Raw genomic sequence first — 20,623 nt, forward strand, 5'->3', positions numbered from 1 at the left:
TCTTGAGTATAGTGTCGTGTAGGGACACAAAATATTTATTAGTATTCAATATTTTCGATGTGTGAGTTCGCTCTCCTCAAAAAATGGCAGACATTTTTTTTTGGTGAATTTGGGTGCAATACTAGTCCTTTTGTAATTGGTCTGAGACAAATAACAGCATAGTAAGGAAAAAAAGTAATCGAGAAAATCGAATTACACACAGACTGAAATCTGTGTACCTGTTATTTGAGAGTGGTTTATCTCGCCTCATTGGCTTAATATAGTTAGTTAATAGTAGTAGAGGAGCCCGGGATGCTAAATTTTGCAGTTACTCGAGCGTCATAGGAACCGACTGCATTAGGAGATTAAATTATAAGAAGAATAAACGGTTATTTTCTTTTTCAGCGGTGGAAAAAAAAACTACAGACTTTAACAGCAATTTTTGTTATTTTGGTTTACTGAAATTGTCAGAAAAAATTTCCGATTAATTAGAATGTTATTTCCTTCAAAATAAGTGAAAAAATTAATCGCGCTGGTAACTAAAATATAAGGGTTTTATTTTGTAATTTTGAAACCCTCCCATTTTATTACGTTACGCTCAAATCGTCAGATTTTCGAAATATGTTGTTTTTAGCTATTAACTCGCCTTACCGTATCTTAATATGACGTGCTGGTTGAGTATTTTCCTAAGTTAGTTTTTTTTTTGATTGCCCTAAACAAACCCACCAATATTAAGGAATCATACGCGATGGAGGTACTCAACGACGTGCAAGGTATAGTCCCTTATGTTTATCAGCCGCGCTCGAGTAACTGCAAAAATGCCCTCTTCGGCTCCCCTACTATAGTGATTAGTCGCTTTTATGATTATATATACAGAGCATTAGAGGGTGGATATATACCTTTTGTTGCGGCGTTACAGCAAGAACCCTGTTTATAAAGGATCTATGCGCCACTATCTCGAGCCACGCGTAGCAGAAACTGGGTGCGACGCTAGGTCTTATGATACGTAGCGTGTGGCAGAAAGCAGTCAAAATCTGTGTTAAAAAATAACCTTATTAACAAAAATTAATGTAAATATTAATAAAATCTAGCACAATCACAAAAATCAAAGTTTTTTCTGGAACAAAAGGTAACCTCTGTGAAATTAGTTAAATTGGGGCCGTTTCAGAGGCTAGTCCAGACAAATATTTGACAAAATTGAAAAAAAGATTTGATAAAACACAGTTAAAGTTTTAAGTCACAGACAAACACTAATGAATTGTATATTGAAACCCTAAAAGTTGTCTCATAATCTATATATGGTAGGGTGTACGGAACTATTAAATTTCAAGGTCAAAGGTCACAAAATCGGTTTTTTGCGCACTTTTTGTAAATAGTATTTACTATAATGACTGGACTAATATAGTTTATGTTGGTATTGAATTAAATACTATATTTAAACAAGGAATATGGCAACCCACACATTTAAAGCTCAGTGTTGTTCGACACCCCACTGGGTCGACCTGATGTGATTGTGATGATGATGATGATGAACGTTATAGTAGCTCACCTGGTAATTCATAGACTCCAGGACTGGCTCTGCCATATTCATATCAAGGAACAATATTTGAAGCAGACGATGGTATGGAAGTTGTTGGAAATTAACTCCATGCTCTTCTTGATCTTGAAGCAAACAACCTGCTATGATACCCAGTATCTGAAAAGGACAACATACTTCAAACAATATTCAAAGCAGTATCTGTTAAGATAAACAAAAGCAAGTTCTTTGACGTCTGAGTGGCACATTGAATAGTGACCCTGCTTTCTGCGTCCATAGCTGTGGGTTTGTTTATACATTATCTTGTATGGATTATACTCATATTACCTACAAGGCAAAAAAAAATGAAATGATTATATTTAAATACAGATGGATAATACATTTTGACTTTTTAACAATGCAATTAAATTTGCAAGCACATTCAGATGAATTCAAATTAATTCATATTGTTACGGAGAACCTATCACTAGAGACACAGGGTTCATAATCACTCGCCCTTTCAAGTTGTTTACAAATTGAGTTGTTTTGATCAATTCTCTATTGATCAAAACAACTCTATGAGTGATATCTATTGTTATTGTTTTGATTTGGCGAACTCCGTGGAATAAACAACACGCGTGTAGGCGGTCCCAGAATGATCTGGAAGCGTTCCGAGTGGGTATAAGGAAACGACGATCGGGGCAGTAAACTTCGAAACTGAGTGAAGTGAACATCAAGTGATACAAGCGATACAAATGAACATTAGAGAATAAATTGTCTATGTTTGGAAGTGTGTATTGATAATGGACTGACTTGGATTAAGGAGTGGAATAGTCTTATACGAGTCACCAGGTGTATAATTCCACATCCTCGAACCCTAGTTTATAACAATATGAATATATATAGCTTAATTTAATTGCAATTTCTTAATATCGGGTCTGTTAGTTTATAGTGACTAGTGACTCTAACACTGGTTCACAATGCAGAATAAAAATTACGTACCTTATTCAACAAGTTAAGCTTCGGCGTCGGGTTGCCATTGTCGGCTGTATTCTTTATGAGCAAGGACACAAGTTTGATGAATGAATCGCACATGGTGTAGTACTTCTCCCTCTTGGGGGGCACAGGGGGGGGATTCATGCGGTCCTCGTTGAGGAGCTGGTACACATTCTCGATGCACATCTGTGTGGCGATGCGGAAGAACCGTGTGATCATGTCATCCGACTTGAGGATGCCGTTCATATTCATCCTGTGGACGTATATGTTGAAGTTCTGCGCGAGCTCGATCTCTGTGAGCTGGCCGAGAAGGATGTTCCTCCATTCGCGGAGGAGGTTCTCAGTTTTCTCTTGGAGACCGTGCGGGTCGTCGTATTCGCGGGACTGTTGGAAACAAACTTATTCATACTCAAATAATTTACACAGTTTAAATTATATCAGATATTAAACAATATGATAACATTATGATGATTATGATAGATGATTGTAAAGTAAACCCACACATAACTTTTTATTAAAGTCTGAGTTTAATAATTATTTTTTTGGCATTTCCATCAAAGTTCCGTTGATACATTAATATTTTGAAGTTGATTGTATTGAAAAAAAATATAGATAGATAGGATTAACAGTTACACTTACTCGTACTTGTAAAATGCCATTATGGATGTGAGAGGTTGGCCCCAATGGAGACCTTTCCCCCAAGAAGCTGCTTGGGTCCTGATTGATCCGGATTGTCTCGATCAGAGTTGCTAGGCCCTCGGGCGGAGGCCTCGTCTGTGAGGTCAGCCTGACCAGAGTATCAGTGCAATGGTACAGGTCGGACTCTGTGGCATATATATCATTGCGATCGTCCACAAGGTAAAGTTGAACGAGTTGCATCGCAAATGAAACAGCCACATAATTATTCCCGTTGTCCATCAACTGTGCAAGCGCGATATCATACTGCAATTTGTAAGTGTAAAGTCATCATCTAATGCAGAATTATTTGCTAAACTGGGGGTAGGTTATTTTATCAAACATATTATGTACTATACAAATCCCTGTGGTTCCATAATAATAGTCACTGTAGCTTTCCATTAGTAAAAGGTTTTAAATAAAATTGGTTGAGTCAATGCAGCGTAAACATAAAGACAAGCAAAATCACTTTGGCATAACTGTATGTATTATATGTTTTAAAACCGGCCAAGATGGTGTCGGGCCACATATACATACAGTGTTGGGTTCCGTAGATTAAATTAGCACTTAAATCCTTATTATGCACAAAAATACTGATAATATAGAACAAATCAATCTCACTTTATTTATAGAAAGGAACCCTAAAACTTAATTTTAAATTATGTATTGTTTTTTTCTATAAAATGTTATTCAAAAAAATAAAAATTTGTTTGTTTGTTGGTAAACACTGGCTTATGGTTTACATATAGTAGTAATAGTCTCTGATTTAAGCTGCAGACATAGCGAAACTACAAGGGTTCCTTGTTGCCTACTAAACCCTGAAAAACATTGTAAACAGTGTTTCAGCTGTTGTTGTACTAAGGTTAATTCATATTAAGGATTAGTATTTTTATCTTTTATTAATTTAATAGTCAGGTAAAATAATTTATTCAAGTATATTTGTTATTTAGTAAGTAGTATTAGTAGGGTTAAGTGGATTTGAATTGTTTGCAGCAGCAAAATATAAAACTAAAATACAACCTGTGGCAAGTTAATCAAATGATTCCTGACAAGGCAATCAATAGCTTCCAAATTGTACTTAAGCTCATCCCTGCATTCGGTCACACAGTAAGTGATCTGTTTAGTAGTCCATGCGTGGCCATACACCCTGCTGTCTTCTAACAATTTGAGGACTCGAAGGTGGATGTCTCGGTAACGAGTCATCAGTTCTACATGTTCAGGGCTGCCTCCGGCCGGGACAATGTGACCGTCCAAGAGGCCCTCCACAGCCTGTGCAGAGAAATAACACAAAATACATACATACTCCAGGACTACAAATATTAGCTTTTTAATTTAAAAATATTGGTCTGTCTAAATGACTACATTAAAGTCAAAGTTCAAGATTTAGTAAAATTCTTAATAAATAAACTGCCTTAAAACTGATCAGAAGGTAGCACATAGGTAAGAATTTATTGTTGGCTTTTTAGTTTAGGTTAATTTTTGAGTTGGAAGTCGGTTGAATTTAAAAAAAAGTACTTAAGTCCTACAATCCCAATTTTGAAAATACTACCATAACTCATATACAAAATTATACTCCTCCTTTATCCACACATAATATGAATATCCATAAAAACATGAAAAGTATCATAACCAAAGGTTTTTGTTAACAGTGCCCCATATTCATCACCAGACCCCTTATGCAGTCACAACCCATATGGGTGGCAAGTTCTCATGAATATAAAATTAATAAAGTCCAAATACAAGGTAGCTACTGTGAACCGTGGAGGAGTTCCCTTAACTGACCCCTAATATAGTTACAACCCATCTAGGTGGTAAGTTCTCATCAATACAAAATTATCAAGCCCAAACACAAGGTAGCTACTGTGAACGGTCGAGGAGTTCCCTTAACTGCCCTTCGTATTCATCTCCAGACCCTTAATTCGGTCACAACCCATGTAGGTGGAAAAATCTCATCAATATAAATTAGTCAAGCTCAAACAAAAGGTAACTGATGTAAATCGTTGACGAGTTCTATCGTCTTTATTTCGGCTCCATCATCAGACCAACTCCAGACCTTCATAAAATTGTAGTGGTGTAAAATATCTTATGGGAACACTAACAAACGCACTAGCCGTCTCTACGATTTTCGAAAATTTCCCTGGATTTCTCCAGGATGCCATAATCAGATCCTGACATGAAAAAAATGGGACCACCCTGGAAGTAAACCTTTCTAAACAAAAAAAAGAATTTTCAAAATCGGCCCATAAATGACGGAAATATCGCTGGACATACATAAAAAGTCCTTTTGAAAGTCGGTAAAAAAGTAGTATTATAGTACATTGGTAATATAATCTGTAATGTTTGACGAAAGTCAGTTCTTCAAAATCTTAATACAGCATTGAAAAAACTGATTCAGGATAGAAAATTTTGAATAATCTGAAAAAAAATATATAAATTTAGGGATTTTTAGGAAGCTATTCAAATTAGTTTTAGATAATTAGATGGGGTATCTACCATTTGCGTTTTATCTATTAATTACGGGACACCCTGTATATACAATATACATACCCTCTGTAGGAGTGTAAAGCCAGACACGATGTCACGGTTTCGTCTGGCCATTGCGAGGGAATCAAACAGTTTGTGCATGTTTGTAGCTTGTACTGCGAACACGGGAAACTGCACGGCAGTTGACAGGAACAACTCTGCGGCGGACATAAGTGTAGTCATCTCATCGTGTCCATACACCTAAAATTAAGAATTAAATTATAATATGAACATGTATTAACAAAGTAAGCAAAGAAAGTCTGTTTAAAGTATACTAGAACAGTTAAAATTCTAAAATCTATTACAAATTATGTGAAACAATAATGATGTTTATTTTATGACAATGTAAAAAGAAGAATTGTTTTTTCAAAATACTTTCGCTGCAGGACTTGTGTTATTGATGGTACATGGATATTATTTAATGTTATGTTGAAGATAAGTCTTCAATTTTTATGCGGCAACTTATGAAAATTTACCATTAACCTCTTATAATAAAAGGACGCACAATCATGTAGAAAATTTTACTTAATAACAAGCGAATTTTGCTTTGACAGTTTTAGAATTGTTGTTAAAGAAAATTATACCTAAAGGCCATTAAATATAGTCCAATATTCAATAAAATCCCATATTCTGAGCAAATTCAACTTTAAGGATTGAGATTAAGGTTGAATTTGCAAATGAGACTTTTTTTTTGATTGAATTGAAAACCCAGGAGTTGTGTTTGGCACTCATTGAGTGGGGACATTTTTTGGTTTTTGGTTGCTGATTGCGCATTCACTTTTTAATAGGAGATTGATGCAATTTACTGACAGAAACTACCAAGTTCATTTTAATTGACTAGACGATGAATTGAGACCAATTTAAGAATTTCAAGTACACACAATATATCAAAGGAAGCTCAAAGTTTACTTAACTTGATGATGATGGTGACAGTTCGGCGAAGTGAAAACAAATTACCTGTTGTCGATGTCGCTCCTAATCACACTACGTTCACTATTGTGTATAAAAAGTGATACAAGCCTTACATATAAGATACTTGCCTGAGTCTGATTCACAGCTGGCGCAAAAGTCATCTGAGGAATTTGCTCCTGAGTAGGTTTAGGGATGAACATGCCGGCATCGCGCACTGGCATGAAACCTGGGATGTTACAGGCGAACTCCTCATACACGGTTATCTGCATATCGGTCGGGCCGCTGACGCGCAGCCTCACTCGCTCCGGTATCCTTTCAGTTTGGTAAGTAAGTACCATAGGGTCGTAGTATCTTCGGGCTTCCTGTCTGGCAATTTTCCTCATTTCATAATCGTTCATCAGCCTCTTATCGAGCTCTGGTAGTGCCTTCTCCACAGCCGTCTTCTGTATAAATGCGCATGCGAGCTCCATGTTTTCCGTCGCTAGAACCGCAGCGGCGCTCTCTATGATGTCTTTCTGCAATGTGTTCAGCTAAATTACTCGTCATATGGAGTGACACACACACAATATGATAGAACATAATAAGCGCCCAGTGGCGTGATGCAATAATATTAATGAGACACAATGCAAGTTAATAATGAAACATGGGGTTAATAAAGCGACCGTAGCAGTGATGGATTACGAGAATGCGTTAGTTATGTTTAGCACCCAGAATGCAGCATTCTGTGAGTTCTGGGCGCTTGTTATGTTTAGTGCACTCATAGATGTGTTGCGATATGAAGTTACCTGTTGGGGAGCGGTCGGTATCAAAGCAGTTATGAACGCAGCCTTCAAGTTTGTACTGATCGTGCTGAGGATCTGCTCGCGGCACGTGATCATGGCCATGCCAGCAGTCAGATTTCGCATCATGTGATGCGCGCAGGTGCGCATCCGCGTCTCGTCGGGGTCGAACGCGAAGTCCTTCCGTATGATTTGCTCGCACGTCGTCAGTGCGTACTTGATCGACCTGTCCACGACCGGGTGTATCCACTCTTGTATGGATCTCTCGATAGCGGGCTTCACGAACTGTTTCAAGTGTGGATAGTTTTGGAACAGGATGATGTGCGGGTTGAATATGATCTTGTGCCCGAAGGCGGAGGTGGAAGAGACGTTCACGTCGAGGTAGTTGAACCGGGGCTCGGGTAGGCCCAGCACGCCCATCAGGCCCGGGTCGCCGGGTACGAGCGTCGGCGTCGGTGCCGTCCCCACCAAGTCCTCGACGGGGATCATTGGCGGAGGAGGTGGCATCATTTGTAGCTGCTGGGGCGCTATTATAGCCTGATGAACCGGTAGTACGGTCGTCGCAGTCTCTTTGGGGGGTTTGGGTTGTGAAAGTTGAAACTCGATCGTTCTTAACTTTTCGGGGTCTTTTAAATATAGAGATGGTTTCAAATCAGTTATATCTAAGCTCAAGTTTTTACAAAGCACTTCTATCTCAAACTTTAAGTTTAGTTTTAGATCGGGCTCTTGATGTAATTCAGCTAACACGTTCATCAGGGACATTGTCCATGGATTTGGGGGTTTAAATACGATGCTCTTGGAGCAAGACTCCAAGATCTTCGCAATAAACGGCACCACGTAGAGTAGCTCCTGCTGGCCTTTGTGATAAGCTTCGAGTAAAAGTGCTTTGAGGTCGAGATCTAGGTAAAGAATGGGCTGACTGCGGGCTAATGTGAGCATGCCTAACCAATGACCAAGGTTTTTCAACAAAGATCGGTCAGAGAAGTTAGCTATGCCTTTGTCAGAACGCAGTAATACCCTGATATTGCGAAATGTCTCTTTTGTAACCATTTTATTTATTTCGCGGATTTTAAGAACGTCGAGGAAGTTGGAATAGAGTGCATGGAAATTGAGCTCTATTGAGGCCCTTTTCATCACCAGATACTGCGATAACCAATTGTGGTATTCTTCTGTTAATACTTCCTTTAATTCTTCACATTTGGTTGGCAGATTCAATTGACTGAGATTATTGAAAATAAAGGCCGTCTTGTCTTGGATTGCTTCAGGTGGAGCCACAATTTTGTCATCTATATCAGTAGCAGTGAGAAGTGTATCGATGTTCGTGGCATTAGCAATGGAGGGCCGGCTGCCTATGCCCCCGGCACAGTTTGCGATCTTTGAAATGACCGAGATGGGATTTGGTGCGCAAACCACATTCCTGTAAGGAAATACCTAATTATTACCACTCTTTGCCGACTGGGTAGTAAGACAGACAATGCTGTCTTTCGCGATGCGAACAATTTTGTCTTCATACATACAAGATAAGTTGCTGAAGCAAGTTTAATCTCCTCATAATTTAATACTGTGACTGGACAACAGCAGTAATGATGAAGAACCTTCATGAGAAGCATTTATTATCTATACCAGCTCACACACAATATTAACTGAAAACTTGCTTTAACAGTCTTATCAATGAAATAAATTATAAACAAATAAATAAAAATGGAAGTCCCATAAAATTAAAATAATAGGGGTGGGTGTTTGTTTAAGTAAACTGAGGACTTGTTTTTTTCTTTCACTTTTTCTTCTTAAAATTAATTTTCAGTGAATAAAAATAGCAAAATAGTGTGGCTAATTATTATAGGACAACACTAAGGTAGAATTTTTTAAAATGTTATTTTATGTATAATCATGTTAACATATTGATTAGAGCGACGAAAGTTTGTATGAAAAAGTGAGTTTAATGTGGATCTGCTAGTCTTATTGAAAAAGAAATATAATGAGTAAATATATTTCCAAAAACTACACTCAAAACTATATGTACAAACAGTAACTGCCAAAAAAAAACCATTTGGCAAAAATCGTTTTATTTTTATCGATTTAAAAATCTCCTAAAGAGTTACAAAGCAAGTCCAAATACAACATGTTTACTGGTAGTCAGGGACTTCCTTTAATGGGCAAAGTAAAATATAATGTGCATATACATTTAAACCCAACTCTTGTCATGTGGCCCTTCTGACAACCTATCCTTGTCGGGATGTTCCGACCTAAGCAAAGTACCGAATTGTACCGCACACCCTACTTGTTCAGAGCATCTTGGCAAGGATTGGTTCAATTGATTGGTCTCAATACCACATTACTAGAACTGGATTGTACACTTTAGAAATATGAACCACTTTGATATGATAAACCAAGCCATGCAATTCAAATTGAAACAGAACGGAAAACATTTAATGGGTGTTTGTCTTGAAAAAATAATAAAAAAAAAAATTGTTTTTAATTTACAAACCCATTGTTTCAGCCAATTCTGTTCAGAAAAATGAAACTTATCAGATGCCTAAGAACTGTTATCTGTGGATGCAGGAACCACAGAGAGATCATTTTTTTATGTATATAAATTAAGAGTATGCTCATAGTAAAGCAATGTTGTAGAAGTAGCAGGGTATCTCCTGTCATTACTTTCTGAGCTACTGCTGCTAGCTGACAGAAAAACTATTAATACCTTAATAATTTACTATTTCAATTTGAAGCAGGGAATAACAGAGAAATTGTTTGGCTATTTACGGTTTTATAGTAAATATTGTAATAATAGTAATTAATTTGAAACTTGATGAACGACAAAACAAATTAAATCCATATTCAAGTTGAAAATATTTTACCAATTTCATTGAATTTTATTATGTTTATACTAATGTTATAAATAACTAAAATTCATGAGATTGGGGATGGTAATCTCTAAACCTAATAAAAAAATTTTGAAAATTCATTATAAACTGTAATTTATCTCCATATTCCCACAGATTTAAACCAAAGGCAAATTAACATACTCGTAGTACAGGTGAACTTAACTTACCTATAAGGTGCTGAAACTGTTACCACTGGTGTCTGGTTTAACATGGCGGCAAGACTTGCAGGCAGGACTGCACCCTGTGGCTTTGTGGGTGGTTCCTGACTCTGAAGACCATACTCAATGTATTCTATAAGATGTGGCGGGAACTCATTGAAGTGTGGAATGGCCCTAACATGCTCGCAGTATTTGTGATAGTCCTTCAGACGTGACTTGAATCTATCCAGAGCGGCTACACCAAAATAGTACATTTTAGATCCTTCAGGTTTGCGGAGAGCATCCAACACAAATCTCAAGGCCAGCCCTAAAGACACATAGCTGGGAACTAAACCTTTCTCTATTATCCCACCAAACAACTGTGCGGTGATATGGAGTTCCTTATCGGGATATTGAGGGAAGAATCTGTACTCCTCAAACAGGTTTCGTAGCATGCACGAGAAAACTTCTCGTTCTCGGGTCTTGGGCGAATCTTGGAACTTCTTTAGCATGTCTAACACTTCATCTATAGACAGAGTTGGATGTGGGGGATGATTGTAAATTCGTTGAAAGTAACCATTAGCTTCGTCTTCGATTTCTTTTGAAACACTGTGCATTATATCTGGGAAATGTATCGGCTCTGGCAGGCGTGGTTTGTCCATTGCTGGCATTGGAGGCATTCTTGCTAGAGCTGTCATATTTGCAACAGTGGGGTGTTGCGGCATCGGCATTATGGCGAAGGGGCTATTCGGCCCGGCACCGAGAAGTCGCGAGGGAGACCCAGGTGCAGCAACCAATGGTCCTAAGGTTCCAGGCATGGCAAACGCAGTGTTCGCAGGTGCACCTAGCGTTAAATTGGCAACGTTAGGCGCCAAGCTTGCAATAGCATCCACATGAGGTGTAAACAGTTGCCCCCCTACTCCCAGTGCAGGATTGAAAGGAGTCTCCAACACTCTTGTATGCGGACGCGCAATTCCAGCAATAGTTGGTCTCGTCTTGGTCATTATCAATGTTTGGCAACTTGCTATTACATTATATATTGCCTCTTGTAACTCTTGTAACACATTGGGTATGCAGAGTTGTAAGCAGGTTAACATGGTTCCGATAGTTTCTGGTGGCAACTGCGCAGCCTTGGGCAGCTGCTCCTCTGGAGCTTTTCCAAGCATTGGAGGACATCGGCGTTGCAGAAACTTCACCATAGCCGAAACAAAGGTTTCTCCATGGTCTCTGATTTTGTCAGTGAGCCATTTGTCGAGTTTGAGATACTCTCGCCTTGATGCTAGACAGGCCAAATCTATTACGAATGGGAACGATTGAACATTTAGCAATAACGACAGCGCCTTTAAATCCTGCGCGACGTCTAAAATTCTGGACAACTTGGATTGATCACAATCCCCGCGTATGTACCAATCTGCCATCGCATGCATTATAATAGGTTTGATGTTGGGATTTTGCGTATGCCAAGCATGCTGTAAAATTATTCCAGAGTTGGGATGATTGCCAAGAAATATGGGAATTAGTGTTGTCAGCAACTCTTGTCTAAATACTGTAATGGGTGGACTGATTTGCAGTAATGCCAATAACAATATGTCTGGGCAGTTTTGTAATGGGAACTTGAAGAGTTCATGGACTTGCATGTAATATCCTCTCTCTGACGCATACAGTAAAAGTTCTACCAAATAGAGGCATCTCCATGTGGATATTTCTTTGTTATCTATTTCAGGAGCAGATTTCAAAAGGTCAATCGACACTGGATGAAATGGATGGTCAGCAAAACTGAATATATCTGGATATTTGAGTATGTTTGTTAGTAGACTCATTTGGCCTTCTAAGTTTGTCCATCGTCGGCACAGATATTCTACTGGGAATATATTGGCAGGGTAGCCGGCGCTCTGGAGACCCAAGCGCAAAATCGTGAAGAGCAAGCTTAGCCCTTGTCTGTCCGGTACTACAAACTCTGGGTGATCAAGCTGAAGAATAACTTCCTTCCAATTAAGATTAGAGGCCAGTTCTTTTAATGTTTGCACAAACACCTCAGCATTCCATGTCTCTGGATGGCCATGTGGAACAGGCTCTTTCTTAGTTTCGTGATTCATCCAAAAATTCCCTGGTGTTTGAATCAGAGGACCCTCTTGCAGAGTGGCATGAAACCTCACCATCATCGATATTATTCGAGCGATATCGATGGCTGTCGGCTCTCGCGCCCCAAAGTTTATCATGTTATTTTTGCAGTCCTCTACAGATGTTGTAAAGGAGTATCCAATCTCTCGGATGATTTCTCCGAGAGAATTGTCCATCATGGCAGCCGCCATGTCATCGGACGTCGTCATTTCCTCGAGTGGTGTGCTTGTATCGTCAGGATACAAGAGCGGAGCGAGCACAATGGGCACTACTTCGCGCGGAAAGTCTACTCGCAATTTTTTTAGAAACAAATCCTTGGTAACGGCCGCTAACCGAAAGTTCTCGAACGCGAGACTCGTTAATAGAGTTTGTAATACCTCAGGACTGCACTCCTGCAGACCTGCACGCTCCACTTGATGCCCACGTTCTGAATAGAAAAAAATAGAATTAAATATCTAGTAAGAAAATGTTCATGCAATTCACATTTTAAAACCATTCAATCAATACAAACAGTCAATGAGTTTTTTTTATACCTGCATCAAGGTAACACTGTACAAAGTCCAAAAAACGCTTCTTGAGATGTTGTTTAGCAAAGGATGTTATTTCAGGCTTTGGCGAGGTTTTTCTCAGAACTAACGAGAAGGCAACATCCTGTGCTGTAGTGAACTTCAGCAATCTTGCAATTCGACTAAGTAATGTGTTGGTGGGTTTTAAGGCCTGAAAACAGACTGAATATGTATTTCTTAAATCTTCAATCATCTATTGCTATAGCAAATATAACAGCTTCAAATATAACAGTGTTTATTTATTAAAATACATGGCCTATATGTAGCTATGTAGGCTATATACTTTGATAGCCATACTCTATGTGTGCTATTTACGCTAATAATAATTATATAACTCATTCATAAATTAATGAAAATAAATTTGATTAATAAGCTTAGAACATTTAGTTATAGAACATTTCATGAAAAAAACCTAAGTTATGACATGACATGCCACCTTCATTTCCAATTTGTTTGTTGGCAAACAGTTCACATCAAGTAAGGCTGTAGTATAATTCTTTTGTTGTACTCAATTTGGAGTACTAATATAAAAACGATATACTTCCTCTAAGTATATTGTCCCATTAATAGCACAACACACACATTTTGTAATTAGCAATTTTCCAACACAAGGCACAACTAAATTGTACCGAAGGTTTTTTTGTTAAAGGATTTTTGTGTTCTGTACACCCTAAAATTTTGGCTACCATGTTTTGGGTTATTTTAGAAGGCTTTGAAGTCAGCTATCACTCTGTAGCTAGTATGTTATGCTAATTACAGGACATCCTATATATCTTGAAATTTTTTTAAATGTTCAATAACAAAATGTTAAGAGTTTGCACAAGACTCATGATTAACTCATGTTTGTCGCCTGCATTGCTTTGTTTGACTGTATTATATAATATATTAATTAAAGAAGCAATATTTTATATAATATATTAATTAAAGAAGCAATATTTTATATAATAAATAGTAACCTTTTGCACAGACTTGGATGGGTTGTCTATAATACTGCAGACAACAGTAGACTTAGCCGGATGGTTGAGTAGACAGGACAGGTATTGCGTTAAGAGGGTTGCGTGTATACTATTAACAGGCCCAGGACGATCGTTATCCCACGAAGTCTTTACTGCCTCAGTAAGCAGGCTCCTCAATACTTGATTCTCTGCCTCCAAGCCATAGAGACTGATAATCTGAATCCAATATATTGATCATTAAAAATTAAAATGAAGCATTATGTTAAACAAAACCGCTATAAACTTAAGTGTCTATTGTAGATTTGAAATACAATATCACATTGAAACTCTCTTTACTCTTATTACGTTTAATATTATACTAGCAATGTAAAAAGGTGTCATGTTACATAGAAAACACAATTCATAGGTATATTGAACAATTGTTAGTATTAATTTAGCTGATTGGCAAGTGTAGCAAAATAGCACAAGCAGCTGAAAATTGGCACAATAATACATCTACTACATAAAGTGACATACATTGTTTAATATAATTGGCACACTGTAAAGGAACATTTTAACAAATTATACCAGGAACTGCCTATGGTTCAGCAATTAGCCTCTTTGGCTTTGGATCATGAGGTCCAGAGTTAGAGTTCTGGGTTGGGCTATGAAACAATGAACTTTTCTTTCTTTTTTAACATAAATGATACTTAAAATTTTTATTTCGCAATGCACACAGCGCACAACACAGCAAAATTCAAACTATGAATTTTGAACACAACACAGCAAATCTCATTATTATCATTATTTTTAAAGGTCCACTGCAGGGCACAAACTCAATAAAGGCAAATTTGGAGCTTAAGCCCACCACACTGCATCAATACAGGTTCACAGACTTAGGATAGATGGGACAAGGTTGGGGTAATGTTTGATACAGGTATTAAATATCCAGCAACATATGTTAAGATTGTGCCTGGAGCTGATGTTTTAACATGCTCTCTTTGGTACAAGAGTTGTATAGAAGGATTATTCTTCTGATATATATATATACAGTGTAAGCTCTATGTAACGTCACTCAATTGATTGAAAACGGCACAATTGTGTATGTTTTATTGTTGCTTTATTATCCTAGCCCATAATAAACTCAAATGTCGCTATCATGCAAACAACTTTAAGAAATCCATTCTTTTGTTTACAATTTGGAATTGCACGTGAGCCTGTTGTTGACCATGACCTAAGTGCAAGTTATGGACTTAAAAGAAGAAAATCACTGTGTATTGACAAAATAGTTTTCAAACATTTAACGGCGACTTTCTATAACACCATAAAATGTATATACTTTAGTGTTGTTATATATAGTTTACACTGTATATAGATTACTAAAATAAAATCATAAATCACTGTGCCATTAAGTACTCTCAAGCAAATTGCTGATAGCTAAAGCAGCTGACTGCACAATAGAAATAAAATACAAAATAAAATCACTGTGCATGTATTGATTAGATAAAGAGAACCTGCGAATAGTCACACAAATCTCAGTATATGTAGTTTGAAAGTTACAAGTTGACGGTTGAATGTCTTGGACACTGCAAAGCTACTGCACTCCAAACTCCATAATTGGTTTCTGCAGGAGCATAGGCTAACAAATTTTCAGCCTTCTTAAAGTAAGGTGTCTGGCCATTGATTGCTCTTAGTACATAAATAAACAACAATTTATACTAGCTAACATATATACAGTGTAAACTCCAAGTAACATCACTTGATTTAAAGACAAACTCTCTGAAGCTTCAACATTAAATGGCTTTGTTTGGTTCAGTTTGCCTACCATAAAATTATACTCTATATAGCATTTCATTCATTATGTATTGACAAAAAAGTTTTACTTATACATTTTTCTTCTTTCCATTTTACCACAAATCTTTAAAACGCCATAAAATGTGCAGTCCCTTTAGTGATGTCATATAGAGTTTACACTGCATTTAAATTCATACATAAACATATTAAAACATTTTGGAAACAAATGACATTAAAAAAACCCTAAAACAAAAATAACTCTCCTTAAGAACCATCCTCATACTTGAAGGAGTATTCTAAAAAAAGAATTAGCAAAATCGATTCAGCCGTTCTCAAATTTATGCTTAAGAAGATTCAAGATTCATTTTTATATATATAGAAAGATCAGATTAAGGAAAATAAGTTTAATCATTAATTCTTCGGTTGTGTTACATATTTTACTCATTTCTCAAAAAAGTTAAACTTTCTTGCACTGTAAGTTGCATACAGTACATACAATTAATACAATCTGGGAGTTGAACTCTAGTCTAGTGAATATAATCACTTGTACCCCAACAATATTTTATACTATAGATATGTTATGTGTCTAAATAATCACCACAAAAAGTGATCTGAATTTAACTACTCCACTAAGCACAATTTAGTGTTTACTTACATTATGTATTTAAGTATACAGGTATATAATTATAGTTATTACACCTACTGAACACACAACTCGACATTGCAGACAATATTTAGGTATTGTTTGCTTAAATAACTTTTGTTATTTAATAAGCGAATAAATGAAATTAAGACAATTATGCACATTTGTCCGCCTCAGTTTTGATGCGTTAGTGCCATATCTCTAGTCTAAAATATCATTGTTTTACCCACTACTTCTGCCTAGAAGTGGGTAATAGCTATTTCGTTTGTAAACAAAACTATACTACAGCCTTTGATGAGTACTGTTTGCTAACAAATTAAAAATGAGGGTATAAATCACTAGTCATTTCACACCTAATAATAATTATAATTAACTTGTTCTTAAATTGATAAAAATAAATTTCATTAATAAGCTTAGAACAATTAGATATGGTTAATACATTTTATATAACATTTTAGTAACAAACCATACATAATTTAAAATAAATAAGTTATGAATCATTTCATATCTTATTTATTTTAAATTATGTATGGTTTTTCTATCTTCATTTCTAATTTCTTTGTTGTATTCTTCTTCTGTATGTTGTACTCATCAAGAAAGTCTGTAGTATAGTTATCATGTTTCAATAGCGGTTTTTGAAATGTGTTATTCTAATAAGGGCAATTATTTATCATTTGCATATAGAGACAGCCGTTAACGTTCATTGTTGCACAAAGATTAACCTCAACAGCTCAAAGTCAAAGTTCGAGATCAATGATCTAGCGTGTTTATAAAAACTGTCTCTGTATAATTAATGTTTCAGTGTCGTAATCGTTTTTATTGTGTATCAACAACTTTAGTTTGCTAAAAGATGAAGTTACATTTCATTTGAAAGTACATTACATTTGTAACCTAGTTATGTGATTTCAAATTTGTTTTAAAAATTGTGTATTAAAGGAATTGATTTTTCAACCCTAACAGCAAAATATCAATAATCGTATATTCTGAATTTCTGTGTAACAAATCTAAGCAATGTGTGTCAATTAGCTTGTTACTATACATAGTAACTGTATTGTTGTAACCCGCTAACTGTTAATGTATCAATAGCTTGTTTCAATAACCAGCTAGATTGCGCAACAACCACCTCTGCTTCTGCCACACTAAAATCAACTCCACCCCAGTAGTGTCAGTTCGCTGCTGCTACAATGTACAACAATGATAATTTTATACTATACATTGGTTATGTCCCTACAAAATCACTGCAAAAAGTGATCAAAATAACAGGCTACAACACTGAGTGCACACATGCACAATTTTATCTTTAATTCTATTATATATAGTTTTTACACTTTCTGAACACACAACTCAACATTGTAGACAATATTTAGGTATTATTTGTTTAAATAATGTTCATTGTTGATCACAATTAACATTGAGTTGTGTATAAATTTCCTCTTTGAAGCCCCTCATTTTTTGTGCGCTAGTAACACATCTAGCAGTATTTAATATCATTGATGTACAATAGTCATAATAAGCTAACATATTTCCGCCTCATAGATTATAAGGCATCCCATCCCAGCATAAACGATAAAATAAGCAATCTGCAATATAATCTTAACAAGCATTAAACAATTTAACACTAGAAAATAAAATTACTTACCTGCATTTTGACGAGAAATTGTTAAGAGATAGCTTGGACATAATGTATACAACTGTTAGAAAATATAAGTAAGTAAATGTATAATTATTTGCTTGCATTAAGAATTATTCAATATTAAATACCGATAAACCATTTATTTGCTTTTGCTGATTGATTTCTGCTTGATGTAAGGTTGGATCGATGTTCCACAATATGGCGTCGCAAGAAAACAAAGTCAAAATTTAATGTGAATTTTCTCACCTGAGTCAACTCCTGATTGACCTGCTTAAAGTTCTTTTTGTTTAGATTAGCAACGAGATAATTGATTTGTGATAAGCTAAACGTTAAAGGGTCCAGGTTCATAGTTCCATTAATCCGAAACAGAAAGCTTCAAACACGTTTGAAGCTTTCTGGATTTTTGACGAATAACTACTGTAAACGTGAGGTCTTTAACAGTTTTTTTGCGAAATAACATTAAGCCTAAGGTAAACATCACCAATACTGTTAAACTATTGTTCACTTTAAATTTAACATAATTATATCACACCACTCCAATACTTTTATGAATAATAGTTTATCGATCGATCACTCAAATTTTCCAATCCCCACTAAAATGAGACGAGGGGGAGGCGAGGCGAGCCCGAGTGATGACGAAAGCACAAAATTTTTCTAGCACAGAGTAAAATACCCGTGTTGCCAACTTTGTTTTTACGAAATTTGGTTGGCTAGGTTGGCTACCATCAAAGTGACGTTTTGATCGCTGGTTCCTAAATAGCTGCCCTTTCTATGGAAATAATTAGAAAATAATTTAAAATAATTTTATTGAGGTTCTGTACTGGAAAAAACTATTAAATACACAGGAAATCTGCTTTTTAATAATATTTGGTATGCAACACTAAATATTTTAACTACTTTTAATAATAATTTAATGTCATTTTCTTTTACTTGTAACATCGAACTATTAATTATTTTATAATATTTTGATAAGTTGTTCGACGAGTTGAAAACCAATGCACATTACTGAAGAAATATCTTACACTATTACTTTTTTTTATATATATATTTAATAACTGGGCAGTCGTTTACAGCAGTATTTCTTTATACCCATGGTATATATAAAGGTGCTTTATTTTAGGGTTCCGAACGTACGTAGTACAAAAACGGAACCCTTTTAATCACTCGCGCACATTTTAATGTCTGTCTGTTTTCTTCGAATGTGCTGGACCAATCCAGTTGAAATTTGGTACACATATCAATTCTTGTGAGCCAAATACAGGTATGTATCATGAATAGGTCATCATCATCTCCTTACCCTTATTCCACTTAAGTGGGGTCGGAAATATGTCAATCTTTTCCATTCGTCTCTATTACTTGTCAACTCATCATCCACTCCTTTTACACACATGTCCTCTTTCACACAATCCAACCATCTCTTTTGACCTTCCTCTCCTCTTATGACCTTCCACTTGCACATTCAACATTTTTCTAGTAATATGACTTTCCTCTCTACGCATTACATGTCCATACCAAGCTAACCTTCTACTCCTCATTTTTTCTGTCACTGGCACCACCTTCAGACTTCCTCTTATATACTCATTCCTTATTTTATCTATTCTTGTCACCCCACACATCCATCTCAACATACGCATTTCGTTCACATGCATTCGTTTACTATCCGTCCCTTTCACCGCCCAACATTCTGATCCATACAGCACGACAGATCTTACAATCGTTTTGTATAATTTACCCTTAAGTCTAAGAGGCATTCGCGGGTCACATAGTACACCTGAGACCTGTCGCCATTTCATCCATCCCGCATTCATTCTACTTTTCACGTCTCGGTCCACATTGCCATCATTTTGAAAAAGCGATCCGAGGTACCGAAAATCGGAGCAAGCTGGTAGGGTTACACCATTTAAGGCAATTTTGGAAGATTGAGATGTACCGCCAAAGTCCAAGAATAAATATTCGTTTTCGTTTGACTGATTCGTAGACCAACACTTTCCAATTTCTCCTGCCATTTTCCCAGTCTGCTCTGTACCTCTGATGCGTTTTCTCCGACAATTGTACTTGTCGGAGAAAACGCGAACAGCATCATCGGCGAACAGCATACACCAAGGTGCTTCTTCCTGTATGTCTGATGTCAGAGCATCCATTACTAGGAGAAACAAATAGGGACTTAAAGCCGATCCTTGGTGTAAGCCCACCTCCACTTGAAACTTGTCAGTAACACCAGCTTCTGACCGTATGCTCGTACATGCATCTCTATACATTTCTTTCACTATTCTAACATACTTCCTAGGTATTTTCTTCACGTTCATAGCCCACCATACAACCTCACGGGGTACTCTGTCATACGCTTTCTCTAAGTCAACAAACACCATGTGGAGATTATTTTGTGCATTCCTGTATTTCTCACACAGTTGACGCAAAGCGAAAATTGCATCAGTTGTACCCCGTCCTGGCATAAACCCAAACTGATTTAGAGTAACCTCACTCTCCTCTCTTATTCTCTTATCTATCACTTTCTCCCAAATCTTCATA

At 36.6% G+C, this 20,623-nt stretch overlaps 1 protein-coding gene across 5 annotated transcripts in view; it reads right to left on the bottom strand.

Moving 5' to 3' along the window:
- The window catches only part of LOC112043807 (CCR4-NOT transcription complex subunit 1), a 33,168-nt gene extending 14,443 nt beyond the window's left edge, over window positions 1-18,725 (bottom strand). For 2 of the 5 annotated variants that reach the window (XR_008252327.1, XM_024079403.2), the window contains exons 1-12: window positions 18,341-18,725; window positions 14,046-14,261; window positions 13,057-13,240; window positions 10,433-12,950; window positions 7,387-8,797; window positions 6,730-7,131; window positions 5,714-5,890; window positions 4,187-4,435; window positions 3,131-3,433; window positions 2,498-2,875; window positions 1,529-1,675; window positions 879-1,013 (exon numbers count right to left, since the gene is read on the bottom strand). Coding sequence is in view for 4 of the 5 variants with exons in the window: in XM_024079403.2 (XP_023935171.1) it covers window positions 879-1,013; window positions 1,529-1,675; window positions 2,498-2,875; window positions 3,131-3,433; window positions 4,187-4,435; window positions 5,714-5,890; window positions 6,730-7,131; window positions 7,387-8,797; window positions 10,433-12,950; window positions 13,057-13,240; window positions 14,046-14,261; window positions 18,341-18,442 (6,222 nt within the window). In the remaining variant the exon portion in view is untranslated. The remainder of the gene's footprint in view (window positions 1-878; window positions 1,014-1,528; window positions 1,676-2,497; window positions 2,876-3,130; window positions 3,434-4,186; window positions 4,436-5,713; window positions 5,891-6,729; window positions 7,132-7,386; window positions 8,798-10,432; window positions 12,951-13,056; window positions 13,241-14,045; window positions 14,262-18,340) is intronic. The other 3 variants (XM_024079406.2, XM_024079404.2, XM_024079405.2) reach the window with 2 other exon arrangements.
- Window positions 18,726-20,623: the final 1,898 nt, after the last annotated feature.

This window comes from Bicyclus anynana, chromosome Z, assembly GCF_947172395.1.
Source record: "Bicyclus anynana chromosome Z, ilBicAnyn1.1, whole genome shotgun sequence".
Lineage (NCBI taxonomy): Eukaryota > Metazoa > Arthropoda > Insecta > Lepidoptera > Nymphalidae > Bicyclus > Bicyclus anynana.